The following is a 23,467-nucleotide window of genomic DNA, read 5'->3' as shown; positions in this document are numbered from 1 at the left end:
AGCATTATATGATGTAATGTCTTAAATCTTCCTTTGTGATGTTGAGCCCTTCGTCAGTTGTGTCAGTATTCTGCTTAGTTAATTTTATTTCAGAACAAACCAGGGCTAACTAGGTGGTACATGCCTTCTGTTAAACTCACGAGACTTTCTTCAATAAAAGCGCAAAATGGCTGCGGTGGAGAAAATGAGCCTTGAGGATGGAAACAATAAAAAACTTGGGCAAAGGTGCCATCCACTTAAGGTTCCACTTAAGGTGAGTTTGTCTATCATTTTTACTACTTAGAGTTGATTCATTTAATGTTGTAGTTTTGGAATGTTGTATAGGAGGATCCTTTGGTGACATTTTTGCGCGGATGGTTGAGTGGCAGAAAACCTGGCTGGCTGTATGCACACCACGTAGACGAAGAAATTGCCGCTATCTAAGCACTTTAACGCCAGAAGGGAGGAGGAGGTTTACGGAAAAGCTCAATGTATGTCTTGGCAACAAAACTGAACCTATTGAAAGCCCAAATGAGACGTGGGATGATGACAACATTTGGTTCGACTCACTTGTCCCTGAAAGCGTTTGAGGCGAAAGTAAACAACCAAAATAGCGGATAGTGATAAGTTGTTTTTTATTTTGGTCCTCAAAACTCATTTTGACCTGCAGCAAACTTACCTTCTTGCAATTTTGCTTCATTTATTGTTTTTATCTTCATAATCATTCCATGTAGTTCTCTGTATAATTTCATGCAGGGAGATAGCGGCATACTGTCACATCATACGTTGTTACGTGGAGTTATGTTGAATATTTATGAATGAAGAAAGCTATCTAATTTTATACTCTAGTAAATTGTGATTTACTATTCACGGTCTGTGTTTCCAAAGAGTTCGCCAATTGTATAGTGACGTCACTTCTAGTCCGTCGCTGAAGTCGGGGTCCTTTTTTTCCCGACTTCAAGGGGGCGTTCCCGTACACACTTCCTGGTTTGAACTCGGAAAAGTCAGAGTGCAAGAGGTCTATCGCATTACAGTTAAGTTTGTGGAAGTACTTCATTCCATATGTGAAAATGTTGACTGTGGTGTTTGATGACCAGGTAACACCGCTGTTGTTGCTGTGCTTGCTTGTGGGCGGCACCATTGCCGGCGTCATCTTATGGAAAGGTAAACGCCTGTGTTACTTCTTGCGTTACATTGTGTTGTGTCATTTGTTACATGGGTGTTTTGTGTTGTTAAAATTACGGATGTTCGGTACTTATGATACAGAAAATTTCCACAAAAAAAGGACATTGTTTTAAAAAGATGATATATCCTGATTATAGCAAATTTCCTTAAAATTGCTTAAAATGAATGGCAATTATTTTTATTTTTTTTCAATTTGCTCACACAAAATCAAATGAATTTAAAAAAATATAGATGAATACAATGAAACAGATAATCCAGTGGCCAGGGGGGAAAAAGTCCCAATCAAAATAAAATATGTGGTTGTACAACTTATTTTTAAGGAATACAGTGAAGTGCAAAGAATTCAATTCAGTACAATAGGGCTTCAAGTAATTTAGTGATATCTACCATGTTAAGAATTCCTCAAGCTGTTTAGTGTGCGATGTTTAATTATATCTTGTTTTGAAATCCATGCTTTTAATTTGGAAGGGTGCTCTGTATTTCCGTTTTGTTTCACGTCATAGCAGTGCAGTAGTCAATGATGTTATACTATATAATATACAAAGATCTGTCTGCACTCCAGAGCTAATTAAATTGTTGAGTACAACTGAAGACTTATTTGCTCTCTTACCGGAGACCCCTGTGGCGGTCAATAAATGCAAAATAACCATTTCAGCCGAAAAAACGGCCACAAGAGCGGGTGCTGATACCAGTACCGATATCCGTCGCGAGTACCGATACCATGAAATGTGTCCTGGTATCGGCCGGATACTGATATGTGGTATCGGTACTCGCCCATCCCTAGTTTAAAATCAACCTATCGAAAAAAAAAAAGTATTTTTAACTTGATCTACGAATGACCTGACCCATGCGTGTCCCTTGAGCACAAAAGCCTACGCAGACTCTCGCATTTTCTCATCCGCTTTCTCCCGCAGAATCCATTCCCAACTGGGTTCCGGCTCCGGGCGCCGCTCTGGCCACTCCGTCTGAGTCCCTGTTTAGCGACAACGTCAACCTGAAGTGGGTGAAGTGGGAAGGGTCACTGCCCGCTGATGCAGTGGGCGTCTACATCCACTACACAGGGCGCACCGACTATGTGTGCACGTACAATTGCGTACCGGGCTTCTACAACCCCGCCCTGGGACCCTACTGCCACTACCCCTTTGGGGCAGTCGAGCACAAGGGCACAGATTTCGACATCCTGACCAACATTGACAACTTTGAGATCCTGGAGTGGAAGGAAGGCTCATACGGCTCGGTGCCGCTGAACAGTGTGGAGACGTGCCGCGGTTACGAGACCAACTACGTAGGCAGGAACAAATACGGCCTTGGCAAGGTGGTGCCGAGGCATGAGGCCTTCTTCCTGCCATGGAAGGGCTACGAGTACTGGTACAAGAGCTACCAAATCCTGACCATCAACCAGGACCCGTACGAGCAGCACATCTCCAACGTCCGCTACGACCTGGACCGTGCGGCCATCTTTGAGAACTCGCCCCAGACCATTCACATCACCAATATGACCAATGAGCAGTGCAAGGTAGTCAATTCTCAATTTTTATCAAATCCAAGAATGGTCGTGGAATTTTTCAAATTTGTAACACGAGGTTTCAAAATAGTACAGCACAACTTGCAATAGAAAATTTCCTGGCACTTTTCCACCCCTTTGAGTGAATCTTTTTGCATTCAATGACCCTCAAGTCCTTGTGAATTCCCCAAAAATGTTGGAATATTAAAACTCAAAACTTACAGAGCCTAACTTTCCTTGGGAATTTATGAAAACTTGACATAATTTTATCAAAAATACACTCGAAATTTTCCACACATTCTTTTGAATGTGACACTTTCCACTAAATTACTCGCAGTTTCAGCAAAAAAAAAACAAAAAAACATAATTACCTTAAGGATGTGTGCAATTCAGAAGTTAATATTTCCACAGTTCTCCCATCTAAAATTTCAGACTTTTTGAAAATGAGTGGATTATTTCCCACCCCTTTGCTTTAATGTTTAACATTTCCATTAAATAGCCATTACTTCCAAACTGATTACCATTGCCAGGAATTCCCATGGAATGTTTCCCATTTGTAATCCATCCAACCTTCCATCAATTTTTCGAACCGTTTGACCTCACGAGGATCGCAGAGGTGCTGAAGCCTATCCCAGCTGTCTTGTGAGCAGTCAGCGGGGGGTACACCCTGACCTGGTTGCCAGCCAATCGCAGGGCACACAGTTGTGTAAAATTCCATAGCTCAACTTTTCATTGAAATTTTCCAGGAATTTGTTGGAAATTTACGGTCCCTTTGATTGAAAGTTCAACTTATCCATTAAATTGCCCTCAAAATCAGTGAATTCCTTTAAATTCCTGTGGAAAGTTTACAATTTGTAAGACAAGCGTTTCCTGAAGCCATTCACGGAAATTAACAGAAAATGTATTGAAAAATTTCCAGCCTTTTCACTTGAATGCGATACCTTTACATAAAAGCTGTTGAATGCGGAAAATTAGATTTGGAATCTTTACTGCCATTTGTGGCCGAAAAATGAAACTGCACACTCCCTTGTTCTTGTAGCAGTACACATTGTGAAGAGCTAAGGTGATATCTGCCAATTACAAGATGTCTGAGTGAATAATGGTAAAATAGGCTATTGTAAAGGTATTTGGGGGTAATTTTCTACATTGATCATTTTTAAATAACCAGAAAATTTCCAATTTGCAATACAGTGTTAAAAATTTTCGACTTTCAAATATCTAAAGAAATTTACCATAAAAAAAAATGTATACTGTAAATGTTCCACCCCTTCACTTGATTTTGACACATTTCCATTAATATGTGACTGACAATTCTCAATTAATCACTATAAAGTGCCAGGAATTCCCAAGGAATTTTTGATTTTGTAATAGTCATTTAAAATTCCACGGTTAAACTTCCCATGGAAATTTATGAAAAACTCCAGAAATTTGCTGTCAATCTTTCATCAATTTGCTTGAATACGATAACCTTTCTATTGAATTACTCTCAAGTCTCTATAATTTCCCATGATTCCCTGTGGATTATGTCCAATTTGGAATAAAGTACTTGGACGATTCCCAAAGTGAAATTTCACATCAACTTCCTGCAAACTGACAATGTCCCTTGCAGGAGGTGACCAAGGCGGTGACCATCACCAAGTCTACCAAGAAGGAGACCACGTGGAACATCGGCCGAGCCACCAAGGTGGGCGTCGTGAGCAGCATCACGGCCAGTATCCCGCTAGCGGGGTCAGTCAGTGTGCGTTTGAGCAGCGAGATGGCCAATATTCCGCTAATGGGGTCGGGCGGTCTGCATCTAAGCGATGAGATGACGCTGCAGTTCTCCAGCGGGACCACCCTGAGGGAGACCGTACCCCACTCGTTGTGGACGGAGTGGAAGGTGCCATCACAACACTCATGCAAGGTGCAAATGTCGATTCATAAGGCGACGGCCGACGTACCATACGAGGCCCTCCTCACCCGCACGTACCACAACGGCAAGACCAAGAGGACGACCATATCGGGCACCTTCAATGGTGTCATCTTTGAAGATGTGGGCGCTGTGATGGAGTGCCTGCCCTTGGACAACGCAGAGCCCTGCCCATGATGACCGTGATGTCATCTTCTTGGGACGCACCATCACATTGTTTTCTTCTAATAAAGTGAGCCTGTGGACGTCCAGTTCCTTTGTTGCTCTCCAGTTTTTTCTGTCCAGCTGCGCCGTCCATGGCCGATCAGCCACCGCGCGTTACAGTATGAAATCCAAATATGGATGGATGTTTTATCAAGCACACCACATATAAACAAAATAACCATTACAGCAAATCTCTTATTTTATACAGGTGTTTCACCACTTTTTTCAACATTTCAAATATTGACTTCTCAATCCAACACACTTGTTTGTAATGAAAATACATCTTTTTACTGTATTAACACACTAATATTTCTTATAAGTGTAAATCAGCGACTTAAATGTCTTGTTTCTACGCTACTTGATTCCTTGAATTTACTCTTCTGTCATCAATACAGGTCACGAAATGACCCATATAACAAGATTCAATATTATACTGTATCGTAACAGAAAACACTATGACATTCTAAACTATTCTTATTCATTAAACAATTATATCGATTAAATCCCACTTATAAGTTGTAAAACTGCAGATGGCTTTCTAGAACATTCAAGAGTGTACAGTAGTGTCCAACTGAAGAAAGATAAAGACAAAATACAACTTTGCTATCAAGACTTTTTTTTCTAACACCTCGTAGGTAACCATCCATCCATCCATGTTCTTATCCGGGGTCGAGTGACTAGTAGCTGCTTTAGCAGAGAAGCCCAGACTTCCCTCTCCCAAGCCACTTCTTCCAACTCTTCTGTGGGTATCCCAAAGCAATCCCAGCCCAGCAGCGTGTGCGTCGGGTCATGCCCGGAACATCTCACCGGGGAGGCATCCGAACCAGATGCCCGAGCCACCACATCTGGCTCCTTTCAACAGGTAGGAGCAGCAGCTTGACCCCAGGCCCCTCCCAGATGACCGAGCTTCTCACCCTTTAAGGGAGATTCCGGACACCCTACATAGGAAACTCATTTCGACCTTTTGTATCTGGGACCTCATTCTATTGGTCACGAGCTGTGGGTTGTAACCAATTGAACGAGCTGCCTCAAGCCAAAAAGTAAATATGTCTTAAGACATTACATTTTCTTAGGACACAAAAATTTGTTTTGGGGCCATCCCATGCGCTGCTCTGTCACTTGAAGACACCAGTCTTCAAATATTGTCTTAAGATGTCTTGATGTACAAAAATGTCTTGAGACGTCTTGAGTTTGGTTATTAAGACATTTTAAGACATCTTAAGACACGTTGATGGCTGGGTAAGGATTTAGACCATTTTCATTAAAAAATGCCGCCAAACAATTACTCAATTATTAAAATAGTTGATTCATTTAATAATTGATTACTTAATCGATTCATTTTGACAGCCCTAGAATGTGTTAAATTTAGTATGTTACGGCTAGTTCCAGCAATGACTACCATCGTAACACAAATTTCGGTTCAATCGATTAGATTTTGATTCACAAGAGTTCAGCTCGATTCGATTTTTCCCGGTTCAATTCACTTCAGTTCAATCCAATATCGATTAATTATGGAACATCAATTATTCTTAAGCATCAAGGATGTGATAAAAACTCCACAAATATTAAAAGTAAATTTCGCAAAGGCAGGAACTGGTCAAATGATAGTTTATTAATGAAAGTAACATAAGTTATTGACATCAGCATGGATGAGATATTGTCATAATTCTAATTCAATAATTATTCTGCGAACCGGCAAATAATTCTGTTGAACCTTTGTGAAATCGTCTCTGGTCATTGGCACGCCTGATGGATGACAATCATGTTTTATTGACTTTATAGACTCATTTTAGTGCAAACTTTGTTTCAATCCATCGAAAAAGAGGTTCTTTAAATTATGCACTTCCACAGCATTTTTTTTTTAATCTATGATTAGAGAAATAATATATATCAACAAACTCCCATTGTTGATATTAGATAGAAAATTATTATTGAAATAATAATTTCATAAAACAATACCTTACAAAAACTACATTTCCAAAACAAAAACTGAATTCTTAATAAATTTGACGGGTCTATAGTAATTTCTATAAAGTCAATAGTATTTGAAACTCCCAATACCACCAAGAATGAAGGAAACATTTTAAATATGAATATTTACCTGTCTAAAGTATTACTTAGGCCCATTTATCAAAGTTTGACATACAAATTTGGTACTTACATTAAGTCCTTAAAATGATATATAACATCGTGAAGGAATTTCCCCCTGTATTGAGTTGAATACACCGAACCCATCTTTTACAGAAATGTGCTATTAATGTAATTTTCGGATGTGGCTACAGAGATCACACTAATCCAATATTTATACAACTAAAAACGTTCAAATGTAATGCATTGATGGGAGTTTAACCGCCTTAAAATAATGTCTAAGCAACAGTAATGCACTTGATCTTTGGCATCACAAAGCAGGGACTCGGGATAGGGGGTGGGGGTAGTGCTGCACTACTGTGTCATAACCAAACTTATGATTACATTAAATGATGTCTTATTTTAGTCCTGCTTTACATTAATTTCCTTTTTCAACCCAATAAGACCCACATAATATCACAGAGGAAGTCAGAAAACATTGGGTTTAATAATTAATTTAATGATTATAAATCATTTATGTTACATTGGATGTGAATCACACACTTTCTTACCTTTGCATCACAAGTCAGTTTCTTCACAGTCCATCTAATCAATCAACTTACTTCGTATGTACATCATTAAACATTATACAAAGCGCATGTGTTGCATTTAGCACCAGTGCTAATTCCAAACACTTGTACACACAGGAGGCTTTTAGATGGTACAAAGACAATCAAATTAAAGATCCCTCCATTTTCCACCCGCTTATCTGTGGTCAGGTCGCGGAGGGAGCAGTTTTAACAGGAAAGTCAAGACTTTCCTCTCCCTGGCAACTTTTTGTGAAACTCCAACCCCAAAAAGTACCCAGGCCAGCCGACAGAAATAATCTGAGGCTTCCTGCTAATGCGACCTACGCAGAACACCTCACAGGAAGGTGTCCAGGAGGAATCCTAACCAGATGTCCGAGCCACCTTATCCGGCTCCTCTCAACATGGAGGAGCAGCAACTCGACTCGGAGTCCCTCACGGATGACTGAGCTTCTCACCCTATCTCCCAAACACCACCACATCATTAGCCAACAAACCGGACCCCGTCAATGCCTCGGCTGCGCCTAGAAATTCTGTCCATGCCTTGTCGGGCCGAGGTCGATGGCTCCCCTCTTTGGTGGAGGTTTTCACGCATGCCAGATCCACCACACCAGCATCTACTGAATATCCAAACAGAATTTGCTTCTCCCATGGTCGCTGAATCAGTGGAGGCTGGTGTTTGTGGATCTCATTCTGCTTCATCTATTCTTCTTTCCTTCCTTTAGTCTTTCCTCTGGTCTATTGAGGTCTCCCTAATCTGTTGGAATTTAGATGTTCCTGGGGTTGGTGAAATATTCTGGTTTTGTAACTCTGTGGGTGGTAGGTGGTGTCTGGTTGGTGCTGGATTTCACTTCGTTTCATCTTTCTTTCTTTTAATCCTTCCTCTGGTCTCGTGACAACTTCGCGACTCTGGTGGAATTCTTAAGTATCCGTTTAAATTGAAGGGTTTGGGGTTTTTAACAGGTTCCAAGAAAAAAAAAATCTGTCCATAAAGGTTAGTAACAGAATCAGTGACAAATGGCAACCTGTGTGGCGTCCAAACCTCACTGGAAATTAACCTGACTTTCTACCGGCAATACAAACCAAACACTGGTATCAGTTGTACAGGGACCAAACAGACTGAGTGAGCGGGCAAAAGCCTCAGCAGAGTGCATTATTTTGTGTCTTTCTATGGTTTCCTTACAAGAGAATTTTTGGCCACAACCTGAGCAGCTAAAAGGTTTCTCACCAGTGTGGGTTCTTGTGTGTATTTCTAAGGATTTCTTACGGGAGAATCTATGGCCACAAACTGAGCAGGTGAAAGGTTTTTCCCCAGTGTGGATTCTTGTGTGCGATTTTAAGGTTGTGTTATGAGAGAATTTTTGGCCACAAAATGAGCAGGTGTAAGGTTTCTCCCCAGTGTGGGTTCTCATATGACTTGTTAAGTGCTCCTTCAAATTGAATCTTTGGCCACAAACTGAACAAACAAAAGGTTTCTCCTGACCGGTGTGTGTTCTTGTGTGTATGTTTAAACTTCGCTTCAGAGAGAAACTTTCGCCACAAAATGAGCAGGAAAAAGGTTTCTCCCCAGTGTGCGTTCTTGTGTGAGGTTTTAAATCATGCTTCCGCCTGAATCTCTTGCCACAAACTGAGCAGGCAAATGGTTTCTCGCCAGTATGTACACTCATGTGTTGATTCAAATAGCTCTTGCAAGCAAATGTTTTTCCACAATCAGAACATTTTGAGCTTTTGTTGTCAATGTGACATGTCATATCACCTCCAGACTCATGCTCATCATCATCATCATCATCATCATCCTCATTATTGTGAGGCGTGTGTGGCAGCATGTTGTCACTATTTGGTAGTGGAGCTAAGAGGCCTTTTGGTTGTGATCCTCCCCAGTGGTCTCCTTCACCTTCTGTTGACATGTGTTGACAAGAGCTGCTGCTGGGAATCTCCGCCCCTCTGCTTATCTCACTTTGACCTTCATCTTCACTCTTCAATGATGGCTTAAAGATCTTCTCCTCCACCTCCTCCTCTTTGATGTATGGAGGGTCTTGTCCCTCCTCTTTTATGCAAGGGTGCTCTGGCTCCTCTTTTTTAATATAAGGAAACTGCTGCTCCTCTTCCTCTTTAAAGTGGGTGATCGCTTCACCCTCCTCTTCCTCTTTAATGTCATGGTGCTCTGGCTCCTGCCACTCAGGACAAACATCTTGACCGATGTCTGCAAGACACAAGAACACAAATACACTTGGTACTGTGCTTTATAATTAAAATGAACTAATGAATGTTATTAGCAGAGATTGACGATTTAAGATTACTAGTAGGGCCCGACTGATATGCGTTTTTTTAGGCCGATATCGATCTTTGGCAGAAAAAAATAGCAATTAATCTGCAGATTAATCAAAAATAATAATAATATATATATATTTAAAAAATATATATATATTATATATATATATCTAGCCACCCTGCTAGAAGAGACAGCAGGACCCTTCCAACCACCTATAATGCTACTAGCCCTACTGAGGAAAAAGAGCAAGTCTGATTTATTGGCATCAAAATTGAATGGCTACATGATCAAAATCTATGTAGGCTGCATCTCCTGTCATAAAGTGAAGCAACTCTGTGTCCAACCAATTAAAAAAAAGCCAATGCTTACGTTATATTCCATTTCAATGTGCACAATGTAATGTTTTGTTCTAATGTAGTTAAAATTGCGGTTTTGCATTTACGTTGATGTGAGTGAATGAGGGAAAATATTACTAGGAGATTGAGCTCGGTGTTACTGGTGTTTTTGTTAACTGTTATTTTGCACATCATTGACTATTTTTATTTTTTAACTGAAAAAACGTTTCTCATGTAAGTGTAATGCAGTAACCTAATGCATGTGTAAGACCTGTTGTGTTTTATTGTGTGTACGGTGTAACTGTACCAAAAGGAGTAATTTTTTTTGCATGCCGGTGGTTTGAGTAGGAATATGTAATAGTCAGGGAGTTCCGGCAAGAAATTCCAACCACTTTTGCCCATGACTAGCACATACCTACAATATTTACATGGTATATTAAATGGAACCCAGACTGTCATGACAAGTTTGCTCTATATTATTTATTTGGTTGTTACTAACATAACTATGATATTCATTTTTCAAAAATCATTTCCCGTTACGCATTAAAGAGTTTTGATCGTCCCTTTAGCCCTCCGTAGCGTTCCTAAAGGGACGATCAAAACTCTTGAATGCGTCTGGTGACTGACGAGAGCATGGCGTGGGGGAGTGTGTCTCTCTCGATCCCATGTTGTTTCTTTAGGAACGCTACAAAGCTTACCTTGCTTTCTTTATAGGCGTTTCACATTGCTCGGCAGAGAGCTTGCCGCCATTCTACGTCACTACGCACTGAATGCGTTGCGACGTAAATAACAATGGCGGCGTACGTCCAAATAAAGTTTCTATAAAATGTATTAAACTGGAAATGATTTATGAAAAATGAATCTCATAGTTATATGTTAGTAACACCAAATAAATAATATAAAGCAAACTTGTCATGACAGTTGGTTCCCTTTAACAATGACCTATCAAGGTTGCAGACTAAAAAATGTTTGCTAGGAGTGCGGTAGCCCTTAACTTAAAATTTTCGGAGCACGGGAAGAAAATTTTGGGGTGCACACGGTAAATTGACTTGCAAAGTAAATACAGGGAGTCCTCGAGTTATGTTGTACGTGACCTACGTCGTTTCGACTTTACGGCGCCCGTGCCTCGTCCCTAGCACCTTCTTTTTCGTTAATTTACGATACGATACGATATACTTTTATTTTCCCCGTGGGGAACTTTTTCCTGGACTCCGTCCAGCTGCAGTTACAGTAAGGAAGAAACAACAGAATAGAAAGAGATAGAATTAAAGTTAAATAAGAAGTGCAGCAATAAGAAATCTTCACAGAAGTCATTACGCCATTTTTAAGTTATTTAATGGTGTTTTGTTGTTACCTCCATCAACGGACGTCCATCAGCCGGTGGGCTCGCTATCAGGCACATTTCCGTGTTTAAGTTTGAAATTGTCTCCGCTCTTGCATCCGTCCACAATGAATGTCCATGTGGAAACACAAAATATTGATTCCGGCATCCTCCGGGTCGCACAAATATGTTTTTTTAAATTACTGTACAAAGTATTTTGATATAAATAGACTTTAATGGGGAAATTTGACTTAGAAAGGGAACTCAGCAGTAACTTGAGGACTCCCTGTATTCACATTTCACGGCATTTTCATTCCGACTTACTATGAGCCGGCCGGCTGAATGAGTTGTTATCGGCCACTTTCATCCCCGTTTTCAGCTGTGGACACAAATCTTTGGTGAGTCCTCCGTCGCTGTACTGCTTTAGAAGAAGTGCTTCTTTGCTATTGACCTTTTGCACGTGACGTCACAGCCCTCATGGGAACGCCCCCTACAGGACGCTGGACGGCAAAAGAGCCACTTGCCCGTATTGTAACCATTGAATCTCGTACAGTCTTTTATCTAATCGATTATCTTATAAAATGGTCATATCTTGCTTTGCGGTCGGTTGTACAGACAGACAAACGAGTAAACCAAATGTTGCTTTTTATCGCATACCTACTAATGAAGACAAAAGATGTCAATTGATAGCAGCAATCAACAGAAAGGACTGGCAGCCACAAAGTATTCACAGATTTGCAGCGATCAGTTTTTGCGAGGTTAGTAGATAAATGTTGTAATTAGTAGATACATGTTCATACATTTTACTAGTAAACATACACTCTAACAAAGATTGTAGCAGAGGTGTCGAATTGCGAGTTTCAAATCACATTAACGAGCCAGATAGTTTGCATCCACTCCAACTGAACGAACACACAGCTTAGTTTTAAAATGCGCCTTTTTTTAAACTATTAAGTGCATTTGACTGGGGGATTTCGTCTTTATGCTTGGAGTTCTTCACTCTGAAGCCGCAGTCATATTCATGAAATTACTGCATAGCTTGCCACTACCATAGTCATTTGTTCCATGCTAGTAAACATAGTAACATAAAATCATCATAGTGTTTCAATATAGAACGGACTATGTAAAAATAAGTCAGTTAGCATGATAAACAAGTTTTACCTTTGCATTACAAGGTAAATTTTCCCCCAGATGTGAGCGTAGCATCTCGTCCCAGAGACTTAGCCAACGACAAGCTTTTAAATCATCCTCGGTGTAAGGAGGAGAGACGGCATTGACTACATAATGATATAGGTCGTGCGCTGTGAATTGATTAACTTGGTAAAAACAGCAGGCAACAAAATGTAAGGGGCTGCTTTCAAACTAGCGATCTCCAACTTAAGTAAATATCACGCTCTATGAGTCCAGACGAAATGTGCTACTTTGACAGGCGAACTTTGGTTGAAGTAGTAGACTCCATGGGCAATAATAACTTTTAATTTTCAAAATAACAGTCACTAAGTCGTTCTGGGTCACGTCCACTTCCATTCAACAATCATTTCCTTCCTTCATAGGGCAGTCACGTGATCACGTGAAGTTGATGCAAATGGTCAATGGGGCATAATTTCACCTTTGATGTCCGCAATAATTCCTGGTAAATGTCTTTGTTATTAGTGACCATGTCATATATTCGTGTTTTACGCACGTGACAAGTCACGATAATCACGTGACTGTACTTAATGCAAAAATATTCATAAAAAGTGCTATAAAATCATAATTGCTCGACATAAATTAACACATTTTTCAGGGAAGAGTTGAAATTAACCATTTCACAGAATAGCTGGTTAGTTTTTCATAAGTCTTGTATTCATTTAAATAAAAACTGTAGACAACAGCATATGAATACTACTATTGAAAATGGAAAGTATCAAAACAAAAGAAAATATTTTTAATCTCAATGAATTTATATTTTGCTGGGGAAAAGAGTGAGAGTAATAAATGACCCAACCTGCTTCGTGAATCACAATTTTTGGCTGCATGCTACCAATGTCGTCCAGTAGTTGACGTTGTCGCTCCTCGTCCTTTTTTGCTCCAAAAAGTTCCTCCTCATATTCTGCTGTCATTCTGCGCACATTTCCCACATGACAGTCACAAATCTTTATGCTCCACTGAGGGATCTGTTGTTAATCACCGACACGTCTTTGTTAGCGGCTAGCAAGCTAAACAAAGCTAGGCCGAGAACCTTCAGCTTGAACCGAGATCGAGTTGAAGCAACACTATGCTTCAACAAATGATGTTTTTGTCCCGTGAAAGTTAAAATGGGCGTCGAGAGTCGGGGTTTTTGTACGTAAGCTACAAATTCAGCAACGTTTGGTGACGTGCATTTGTACTACCTGGAGTCTCGGTCCTGGGTCGACTCGTCATCTACTTCTTCTAGGCGGTGGGCCCTTTTGAGATCAATAATCCCTCGTGAGGGAAGACCTAGATCGTTTATGTTTTGAAGTTAATTTTTTTCTGAAGCAGATTTTGTTTGTTGGCACTCGTAATTATTGCACATTTTCCCAAAATCAAGTTGTAAATATCATTAAACGTGCAGGCAACGCTGCACACTACTATGTCAGTTGAACCAATAGCACGCAACGCTACAAATCACGTGATGTTATTCAGCCAATCTCAGACGTCGATATGCAACAGCTGGTTACAAATGTGGGCGTGTAATTTTGTAGCTCATTTTTGTGACATTATGCAGACTATTAGGAACTATTTTTTTCCTTGTTTGTTCAAGCGGAAAAAACAACACTTTGGCGATCAAATGTGGGAAGTCTGTCATATATATTATGTGTAAAGTTCTCAATGACATTTAGACATCATTGTTAGAGAAGCCTTAAATTTTAAGAAGGCATGAATTACTTTTCAAAAGAAGTGACAATAACGACTATTCCCAGTCAAGTTTAAGGACGAACTTCAACGACGTTGACGCATTTTACCTTTCTGAAAGTGACTGATATACAAAAGTGTTATTTTAGCAATAAATGTGTCGATGCGTGTAGTAATATTAAGACATAAGGTATAAACTACGACAGCGCTTAAACATTACAGGTTGTCAAGGCGCTATCAAAACCCGGAAAAACAAACCAAGAGGGCGCATTTTGAAGCGTGCCATTGGACAATAACCACAACTACGTAATGTATGACGGACCCCGAGCATAGCTACCCGCTCAGTTCGCCGGAGCCGGTAACCCACAAAAAGTTACATATCAATACAAAATATGCAAGAGACAGGAGTGCCAACATTTTTTTTTCATTTGTTGATAAATGAAGCTGATGTTAACAAAAAAATTAAGTCCTCCCTCGTTGGGGATCGTCAAAGGCACGAAATCGGCCCTCGGCCCACCGCCTATTCTGCATGTTGCCATGAGGGCTGTGACGTCACGTGCAAAAGGGCAATACATATATACACACACTCCAGTTCAGAAGATGGCGGTAATGCACCAAAAAGTATGAGCCAACCGCCAAAAGAAAGTAGAAGAAAAGATGGAAGCCGAATCGACACTGGGCACGAGGTAGGACAAACGCGCTTCACCAAATTTCCCTATTTTCTTAGCCAACGTAAGAAAGAAAAACCTCGACTCAGGACGCCCTTTGTCACTTAACTGGACAAAAACACAATTTGTTGATTAATGGTGTTGCTTAAATTCGTCGCGGTGCACGTTGAAGCTTTTTGGCTTTTTTTTTTAGCTTAGCTTGATAGCTGCTAACAAATGCCATTTCTCAAAATCAAGAACACAGAGTACGTTCTTGTTTAAGCCCAGTGTCTTGAACGTACTTCCCAAGCATGCATATCTCGCTGTCGTATTTTCGTAATTCTTCGCAGTTATATCATGTGACTAGATTTCAATGAATATACACTATTTCGATGTTTCAAAATGTGTTTGTATAACACACATCCGTTAAAAACCTTACTTACGCCCTTGTGATACTTTATGAATGGCGGCCTAAGTACTGTTCCAATCGAAATTAAGTACGCATAAACCAAGAATGCATCGGTTGTTGCTTGGTGAAGGCTTGGCTGGGAAAATATCCCAAGATGCATTTCGTTCTTCAAGGAAGGAATGGCAGCGGAGGAGCATCACGAATATTAAATATAATTTACTATATACACATACAATTTTAGGAGGATCAGAACAAAACCTGCAACTCACATCAGTGTCTTAACATAACTTTTTTTTTTTATCAATATAATACTAAATTTGATAAATCCCATGTATAATTTTAAATTATATGTCTTTAACCTCCTAAGGCTTAGTGGCCAAATACGTGGACAGCACTTTGCATGTAAAAAACAGCTTGCGCCTTAGGAGGTTAATATACTACTCGCAATTATATAAATTATAGTCACGTGGTACACAGTTACAACAATGCGTCAGAACTAGGAAGCTCGCAGTACCTGTGCTGACAGTTTTTGCGCACTGTCCTTTCAATTGGAACAGCACTTAGGCCACGACTGATGACATTTCACAAGATCACAAGAACGCATATTGAGAAATGGCTAAAGAGACGTGTTTGTGATCAACGCGTCGCTCAGCATAGATCTAGTGTGGGCGTAAAATTTGTGATTGTCGTGTGAAAATGTGCGCAGAAGAACAGCAGAGTACGAGGAGGAACTCAGTGCTGCAAAAGAGGACATGGAACGAAAACGTCAACTACTGGACGCCATTGGCAAGATGCAGCCAATAATTGTGCTTCACAGAGCAGGTTGGGTAATTTCTTAGTTACTCAGGGTATTTTTGTTGTTGTTTTTTTCTTCCAATGAGTCCTTTCGGATTACCCAGAATGCACTGCCGGTTGCCGTGTAGACCTTTTGCACGTGACGCCACAGCCCTCATAGCTTTTGAGGGCTGTGACGTCACATGCAAAATTACGGTGTAATTCTTAATTAACTATCAAAACAAACTACAATAATAATGACAGACAGCCACTTGAGCATCTTGAGAATACTAAATATTGAGTCTAAGAATGCCTAATGTCTTGGTATGAAAACAAAAGAATATATTAGAATATAATAGAAAAAAAGTTTATTCAGTTACAGTATATTAAAATGACATATTAACGAAAAACTTTAACCTTATGTGCCGTAAGTCTTAGGCTGCGTTCACACTGCAGCTCAATTCCAACTTTTTTCACAAATGTCTGATTTTTTCATGCAGTGTGAACGGTATAATTCCGGAAAAAAAATTCACACCCGACCTGTGCCTCTTTCGTATGTGGATATAAATCGGATATGTATGCGATGCATCTGCACTGTGAACGCTCATCCGCACGCATCCGATTCATACGTCATCAAAAGCCTGTTATGCGCACTGTGTGGGCGGCAGAGAATGCTTGGAAGGGAGACTACTGACACGTCTGTGAATATATACAAAGCTGTTTTGAGTAACAGTGTTAACTTTTTATTTGTCTTTAACTTAATCACACTTGAAACATAAAGTTGACATTTGTGGCGCCAGTAGAAATTCAGTCCTGCAGACGCTTCGTCAAACACGTCAATGACGCGACGTCATCTTCAATGAAATCGAGGAGTCTCCCCTCATTTCCCCCAAATATTTCTACCTCTTCCAACCTCGCAACTCTGGCCTTATGAGATGGAAAAAATGAGTTTGACGGATTTCTGCTCTGATTGTAAACACTGACGCTCGAGGAAGCTGAGGACAGCAGCCAAACATGAGCGAGCGTGAAAACAGTCCGCCAATCAGGAGCGGGTGTTCACACTGCTTAATTTGCATAATTAATGCAGGCAAGACACACAAATCCAACTCCTAACACGTTCGTGAAAGGACCCCACCAGCCCACCAATCGGTAGCGCGCATTGGCACAGCTAAATTTGCATATGGTACTGATAAAGGTCGCTTGCCTTGGCGGCTTGGCTGGAGGAAAAACGTTGCGTTGAGTCGGGGCCACATTTATTTCCGTAAACTCCGCAACGTGACGTTGTTTGTTTTGACTACACATCACTCGACGTGTGCTCTTTGCACATGCGAGTCAGAATTATTGCTGCCGCAGCCTCTTTTAATGTACATGTATTGTAGCGTTGGTGAACTAACCAGGCAAACGAAAAAAATAAAATCCACTTTTGGTCCGGACCAAACAAGCGGACTAAAGGACTTTTCTGGTCTGAATACACCCTTAGTCTCGTTGTCGTGTCCTCGGAAATGATGCCGGCTTTTGCGGTATCCCAAGCATTTGGTATATAACATAATTGACTTGTTTTGCTAGCCACTGCTTGATGCAGACAGTTCTTGTTACAGTAAAATATCTTGCAAATATATCTTGAGTCACTCTGAATCTTTACATCACATGAACCTACAGTATGCAAATTGACACGACTATACATAAGCAAATACGATCAAATCCTGTGTGCCACTCCATGCTGAATAAATGCCGTCGTCGTCCCCCGCCACCCCAGGCATGACTTGAAAAAAATCGACATCATTTTTACAACCCAAAATTGTCCTGAAAAAAAAATCCTGCAATGTTGTTTCCCACTTGTGGCCGTGAAAATACGTAGTAGTCTTAATGCATCTAGCTCTCCTAATAACCTTCATTGTAAATATAAACCACAATACTGTGTGTGTTTGTCTTTTTGTGTCTTGTAGACATCAGTGAAGACGTTCGTCCTGAGCGACAGGAGCCAGAGCGCCCTCACATTAAAGAGGAAGAGGAGGACAAGGAGATCTCCCACTTTAAAGAGGAAGATGGGCAACAATCCTCTTACATTAAAAGAGAGGAGGAGGAGCCGGAGGATCAAGAGAGGAGGAGAAGAAGAAGAAAAGAAGGTGATTTGACATGTCACACTGACAACAAACACTGGGAATGTTCTCAATGTGTCAAAATCTATAAAAGCCATTTAAAACAACATGAGAATACACATGGAAGAGAGACCTTTTGCCTGCTCAGAGTGTGGGAAAATATTCTTTTGAGAGGGAGGCTTAATATGTCATACAAGAATCAGACTGGTGAGAAACCTTTTGCCTGCCCAGTTTGTGGTCAAAGATTCTCTCAGAATGGAAACTTAAAAAGACACACAAGAACCCACACAGTTAACATGGAGTCCTTGGAGGGTGTGCTGGAGAGCGCTCCTCCTGGGGACTCCCTCATTCTGCTGTGTGACTTCACTACTCACGTGGGCAACGAGAGGGAGACCTGGAAAGGTGCGATTAGTAGGATCCCAATGGAGCGCGGGAGCGTCAGACAACTGTTCCCCCCACCCGGTCACGTCGTCCGTTGTCACGTTCAACCTATATTTAATCGAACACACTACAAAGACAAGATATTTAATGTTCAAACTGATACTTTTTATTGTTTTTGGCGAATAATCATTAACTCATTAACTTCCAGCCATTTTCACTGAAGCATTCCCCTTCACTCCCGGCTGTTTTACCTGATTTTGAGTTTTGACTGATTTTGCAAGACACACTAAATATTGTGTTTTATTGCTATAAAACATGGAACCTACCAAAAGAAAGATTGGAGTCTTTTTCATCAAGAAAAAAGTATATTTCTATCTGTCTCAGTTTTGCAGCAAATTAGCATTAGAATACAGCTAAGTTTCATCTTTATTTACAAATCTGTTTAGAACTGTGGGTAAATTAGCTATTTTCAACATGGCCCTGGTTGATCTCTTTTGCTCTGCTGCCACCTGTTAGCAGTTTGTGTAATAACTACAATTTCTTCGTTCTCTGCAGTTGAGAGAGTATGCTCTAGCATTAAAAAAAACCACACACGTAAAAAAAAACGTCTTTGGGACACTTAAAACATTTAAAATAGAATGTATTTTTATGTTTTTGGGAGCAAATGAGTTCACTTAAAATTGTATGCCTGCAACATCTTCCGCCTCAAAAAGAGAAGGAAAAAAAAACCAAATCAATTATTGACTTCCCTAATGCTAAACAGTATGTCATAATATTAACTCACTTGGCTGTCTTAATAACCTTCATTCTATACAAACCACGATGCCATGTGTGTTTGTCTTGTGTCTTGCAGAGCGCCCTCATATTAAAGAGGAGGATAAAGGGATCCCCCACTTTAAAGAGGAAGCGGCGCAGCAGTCTCCTTACATTATAAAAGAGGAGAATATCTGCAAGTTTCCATTGACCGATGTCCTTTTCAAGGTTAAAGATGAAGATCAAAGTGAGGAGAGCAGAGGGGCGGAGCCTCCCAGCAGCAGCTCTTGTCTCCACACAACAGAAGGTGATGGAGACCACTGGAGAGGATCACAAGTAAACGGCCTTTTTGCCCACATTGGCGACCGGAGATGGAAATGTTCTCATTGTGGGAGTAGATTTGTTTATGAGAGCAGTTTGAATCGACACATGACAATACACACTGGTGAGGAGAAACCTTTTTCCTGCTCAGTTTGTGGCCGAAGATACTCTCAAAGGGGATACTTACTAACACACGCAAGAACTCATACGGGTGAGAAACCTTTTTCCTGCTCAGTTTGTGGGCAAAGATTCATGTGGAAGTGTCACTTAAGTCGTCACATCGGAACCCATTTTGTTGAGAAAACTTTTTGCTGCTTTGTTTGTGGCCAACGATTCTCTCAGAAGGGGAACTTGATTATACACATAAGCATCCACACTGGTATTAAACCTTTTTCCTGCTCTGTTTGCGGCCAAAGATTCTCTCAAAAGGGAAACTTAACATTGCACATGAGAGTCCACACACGGGTGAGAAACCTTTTTCCTGCTCCAATTGAGGTAAAAAAATCTGTCAAAAGATAGACTTAAAATGAACCCACAAGAGCCCACACGGATCCGATCGACGTAATTGTGTCAAGATTGAAATGCTTCCGTGCTGTGCTGGTGATGGCCGAGTCACACCGAGCGGCTGCTGGCTGCTGACTCGTGCTTGTGTCTTGGAGTTTGTCTGAAAGCGCAGCTCACAACAACCACAGTCATTCTAATAGTGGCAATTTTAGATTTTTAAACATGTTGACATATGCCAGTTGTGAAATCCACGGAGGTGCTGCACTTACGTGTCCGGTGTTGCTCGGCAACCAATCTTTTGAAACAGGCGTCGTACATAGACAAATTCTAGCAGCAAATCATGCTGAAACTCCAAATGGTTCAAGAACAGCTTCAAATTTACTGTGAATGCACCTTTTTTAGGCGTTTTCAGCAAAAATGGCAAGAATGATTGCTTTTCCACTGTAATGGGAAAAAAAAAACTAAAACTATCACTCTCAAAATATTTTTGTTAACGAAATAACATAAAAACTAATGCTGTTAAAGCGTTAACTGATTAATTAATCACAACAAATAATCAGAAATTAATAATAATAATAAGCATAAATGAACGCAGATTAATCGCACTATTAATTTTGATCATAGATTATCCTTTAGCGTGACAGCGGGTGGCTACGTTTAAGGTAGCACAAGTTGTGTTTTAGCAATGAACATAATTACTTGCATTAAAGTAAAGCATTTATTAAATGTTCGCGTATCACATTTAGAATAGTTGTTCATGTCAAAATATTGGGGTCTTTTTTTTCCATTTTAAATTATGCAAGTAATTAACTGATTAGAAAAAGAGGAGGAGGATGAGCGTGTGCAGTGGATCAAAACATGTTGAAGACGTCCTCATAACATTAAATGTCAAAAGAATGAACACATAACCAGTGCTCTTTGTAATCGTTTGACAGCTCTAATAAAAACGGGGGAAACAAATGTTTTTATGAAAACTAACTGAAACTACATTTTACGTTTTTCAAAACTCATTATAATTGTAGCGAAAATGCCCTTTGTTTTAGTCTTTGGTAATTAATTTAATGAGTGAGCCTTTGGGGATGATTTTAAGTAGATTTATTTTCACCATGGTGTTTTTAAAATATTGCGCACACATATATAATACACATTATTTTAAACTAAAACTAATACTGAAACTAAGCATTTATTACTTAATAGAAATTAATAGAACCAACCTGAAAACTAGGGGTGCACCGATTTCCTTAATTTTGGAAGATCGGTGATCGGCCGATCCCTTAAAAATAAATTGATCTTTTCCACCAATCTCATCTTCCTCCTCAGAGGTCTGAAAAAGTCAGCCACTGGCCTGTTCTGCTGAGATGACTCATTTGATTTTCATTTTTATTTGAGAGAACTATTTCATGTGCAGTTAAAACAACCCATTTGTATTTCACAAAATATTTTTCTATGTTTTCTAATAAAACAAGATTGGAACACTGAAGGTATATGTTGCTTGTAATGGAAAAAAAAAACGGTATCAGCAAAAATCGGGATCGGCAGGTCAGACTTTTTAAAAGATCGGTGATCAGCCAAAAAATTGTGATCGGTGCACCCCTACTGAAAACTAATTAAAACTCAATTTAAAAAAAGCTAAACTCAAAATGAAAATTTCGAGACTATAATAATAACCTTGTCAACTTCCCATTTGAAGTATGAAATATATTCCAAATGGATCTCTATCACTTTCATGGGGGAGGACTACAGTAAACCTAAATTCATCAACAGGATTAAGGAACTGTCCACAACTTTACCTTTGGAAAAGATAATATACTTTATAAAAGGCAAACAAATCTCTTATTTCAGAGCATTTGGGCTACATCTATAAATGATTTTGAAAGTAGATGGCACGTAGATGTTAGTGGTCCTCTGCAGTTTCCTAAACCAACATTCTTTCTGTTGAGATTTCATCTGTATATATGTATGCGTATATGTGATGTGTATTGTACATTTGGGTTTGTTATTATTTGACATAATGGTGAAATACTGTGGGCTGACACTTGCTAAGTTGGAGACCGCTTGTGTTTTGTTTTGTTTGTTTTTGTTTTCATGTGCTATTGCATTGAGTTGGTCTAACTATGTCATAGTTACCAAAGTTACAGCCAAGAGCAGTCTGAATGTGGAACAATCATTTTGATACCCTGGACATTTTCTTTGTTATGAGAACTATTTTGTTTTGTTATGTATGTGAAAATTGTATATATTTATCATATAAAAACACATTGCTTGCTGTGACTGCTTTAAGATGACCTCACTTTTGTTCACTGAAAACAAGAGACTGCCCACACGCATGCACACACATCACCTGTGATTCGGGTTCCATCTCCATCCTCCTCCTCCTTGATCTTTCAGCAGCTTTCGACACAATTAATCACTCCATCCTCCATCACCGTTTACATTCTATTAGCATCACTAGAACAGCACTCCTCTGGTTCATCTCCTACCTCTCCGACCGTCATCATTTCGTTTTTACCAACAATTCCAAATCCTACACCTCCCCCGTCATTTATGGAGTCCCCCAAGGTTCTATACTCGGCCCCCTCCTGTTTACCATTTACATGCTCCCCCTCGGTTAAATCATTCGCCACCATGGACTACAGTTTCATTATTATGCCGGCGACACTCTACTATACATCTCCACTAAATCCATTACCCCCGTCATCCTCTCCACCATAACCAACTGTAAAACTTGGATGGACAAAAACTTTCTAAAACTAAACAGCAATAAAACAGAACTCCTCATCATAGGACCCAAATCTCTCCTTCCGTCTATTCAGAACTTCTCTTTCCCAATCGATGGTCACCACCAAATTGTGATTCATGAGGATTCGGCCTGATGCCAGCGAAACATGTCAACTGTACTTTGCCTTTGTTTACAGCTCTTTAAGTGTGAGACTTAACAAACCTGCAAATCTTTGTTCGGGTCACGGGTTCTTTGCACCCCAAAACCTGCTGCAAAAGTTCACCTTCAGACGGGATGGTTGTTCGACCCTCCTGGAAATGCCTCAAAACAGATGAATGACATCTGCGCAATCCAACATGCCATCTAACTCGAGACAGGAAAGAACTTCAAAATAAAGGTGTATCACGCTGGTCCTGACATCTTGTAGCTCACTCGCGCCAACCGCCGGTCCTTGTTGTTTGTTTATCCCATTTCTACATTTGGGTCTTATAACCTGGCCGTACTAAATAATATACAGTAGATCATACCATTATGATCTTTGTTGAAAAATGTTAAACTAAAGTACATTAAGTTTAAAAAAAAAAATCTTAAATTGAAAATATGTTTTACCTAATCCGTCCTTTACACAAAGCACAGGCAGC

General features: G+C 40.0%; 2 protein-coding genes and 1 pseudogene across 3 annotated transcripts; 2 read left to right on the top strand and 1 right to left on the bottom strand.

Annotated features, from left to right (window-relative positions):
- Nucleotides 1-50: 50 nt before the first annotated feature.
- LOC147155649 (natterin-3-like) lies at nt 51-4,828 on the top strand. Its single transcript, XM_086066213.1, has 4 exons — nt 51-253; nt 1,077-1,143; nt 2,079-2,680; nt 4,278-4,828. Exons 1-4 carry the CDS (start codon nt 167-169, stop codon nt 4,752-4,754), a joined length of 1,233 nt encoding a protein of 410 aa, XP_085922339.1. The 5' UTR covers nt 51-166; the 3' UTR covers nt 4,755-4,828.
- Nucleotides 4,829-7,349: 2,521 nt separating this feature from the next.
- LOC147155648 (uncharacterized) lies at nt 7,350-13,975 on the bottom strand (annotated as a pseudogene). The gene is made up of 3 exons (XR_015092072.1): nt 13,736-13,975; nt 13,351-13,466; nt 7,350-9,638 (listed from the first exon to the last, which is right to left on the bottom strand). The product of XR_015092072.1 is annotated as an uncharacterized LOC147155648 (transcript).
- A 789-nt stretch (nt 13,976-14,764) lies between these two features.
- On the top strand, nt 14,765-22,378 carry LOC147155647 (uncharacterized). The gene is made up of 4 exons (XM_086066014.1): nt 14,765-14,905; nt 15,982-16,097; nt 17,996-18,175; nt 19,383-22,378. The coding sequence occupies exons 1-4, from the start codon at nt 14,877-14,879 to the stop codon at nt 20,120-20,122; spliced, it is 1,065 nt and encodes a 354-aa protein (XP_085922140.1). The 5' UTR covers nt 14,765-14,876; the 3' UTR covers nt 20,123-22,378.
- The last annotated feature ends 1,089 nt before the right edge of the window (nt 22,379-23,467 follow it).

This window comes from Leptonotus elevatus, chromosome 21 (genome assembly GCF_054856555.1).
Source record: "Leptonotus elevatus isolate MCC_2025b chromosome 21, RoL_Lele_1.0, whole genome shotgun sequence".
Taxonomy (NCBI): domain Eukaryota; kingdom Metazoa; phylum Chordata; class Actinopteri; order Syngnathiformes; family Syngnathidae; genus Leptonotus; species Leptonotus elevatus.
Note: the sequence above shows the minus strand (reverse complement) of the source record. Positions and strands in the feature narration are given on the sequence as shown.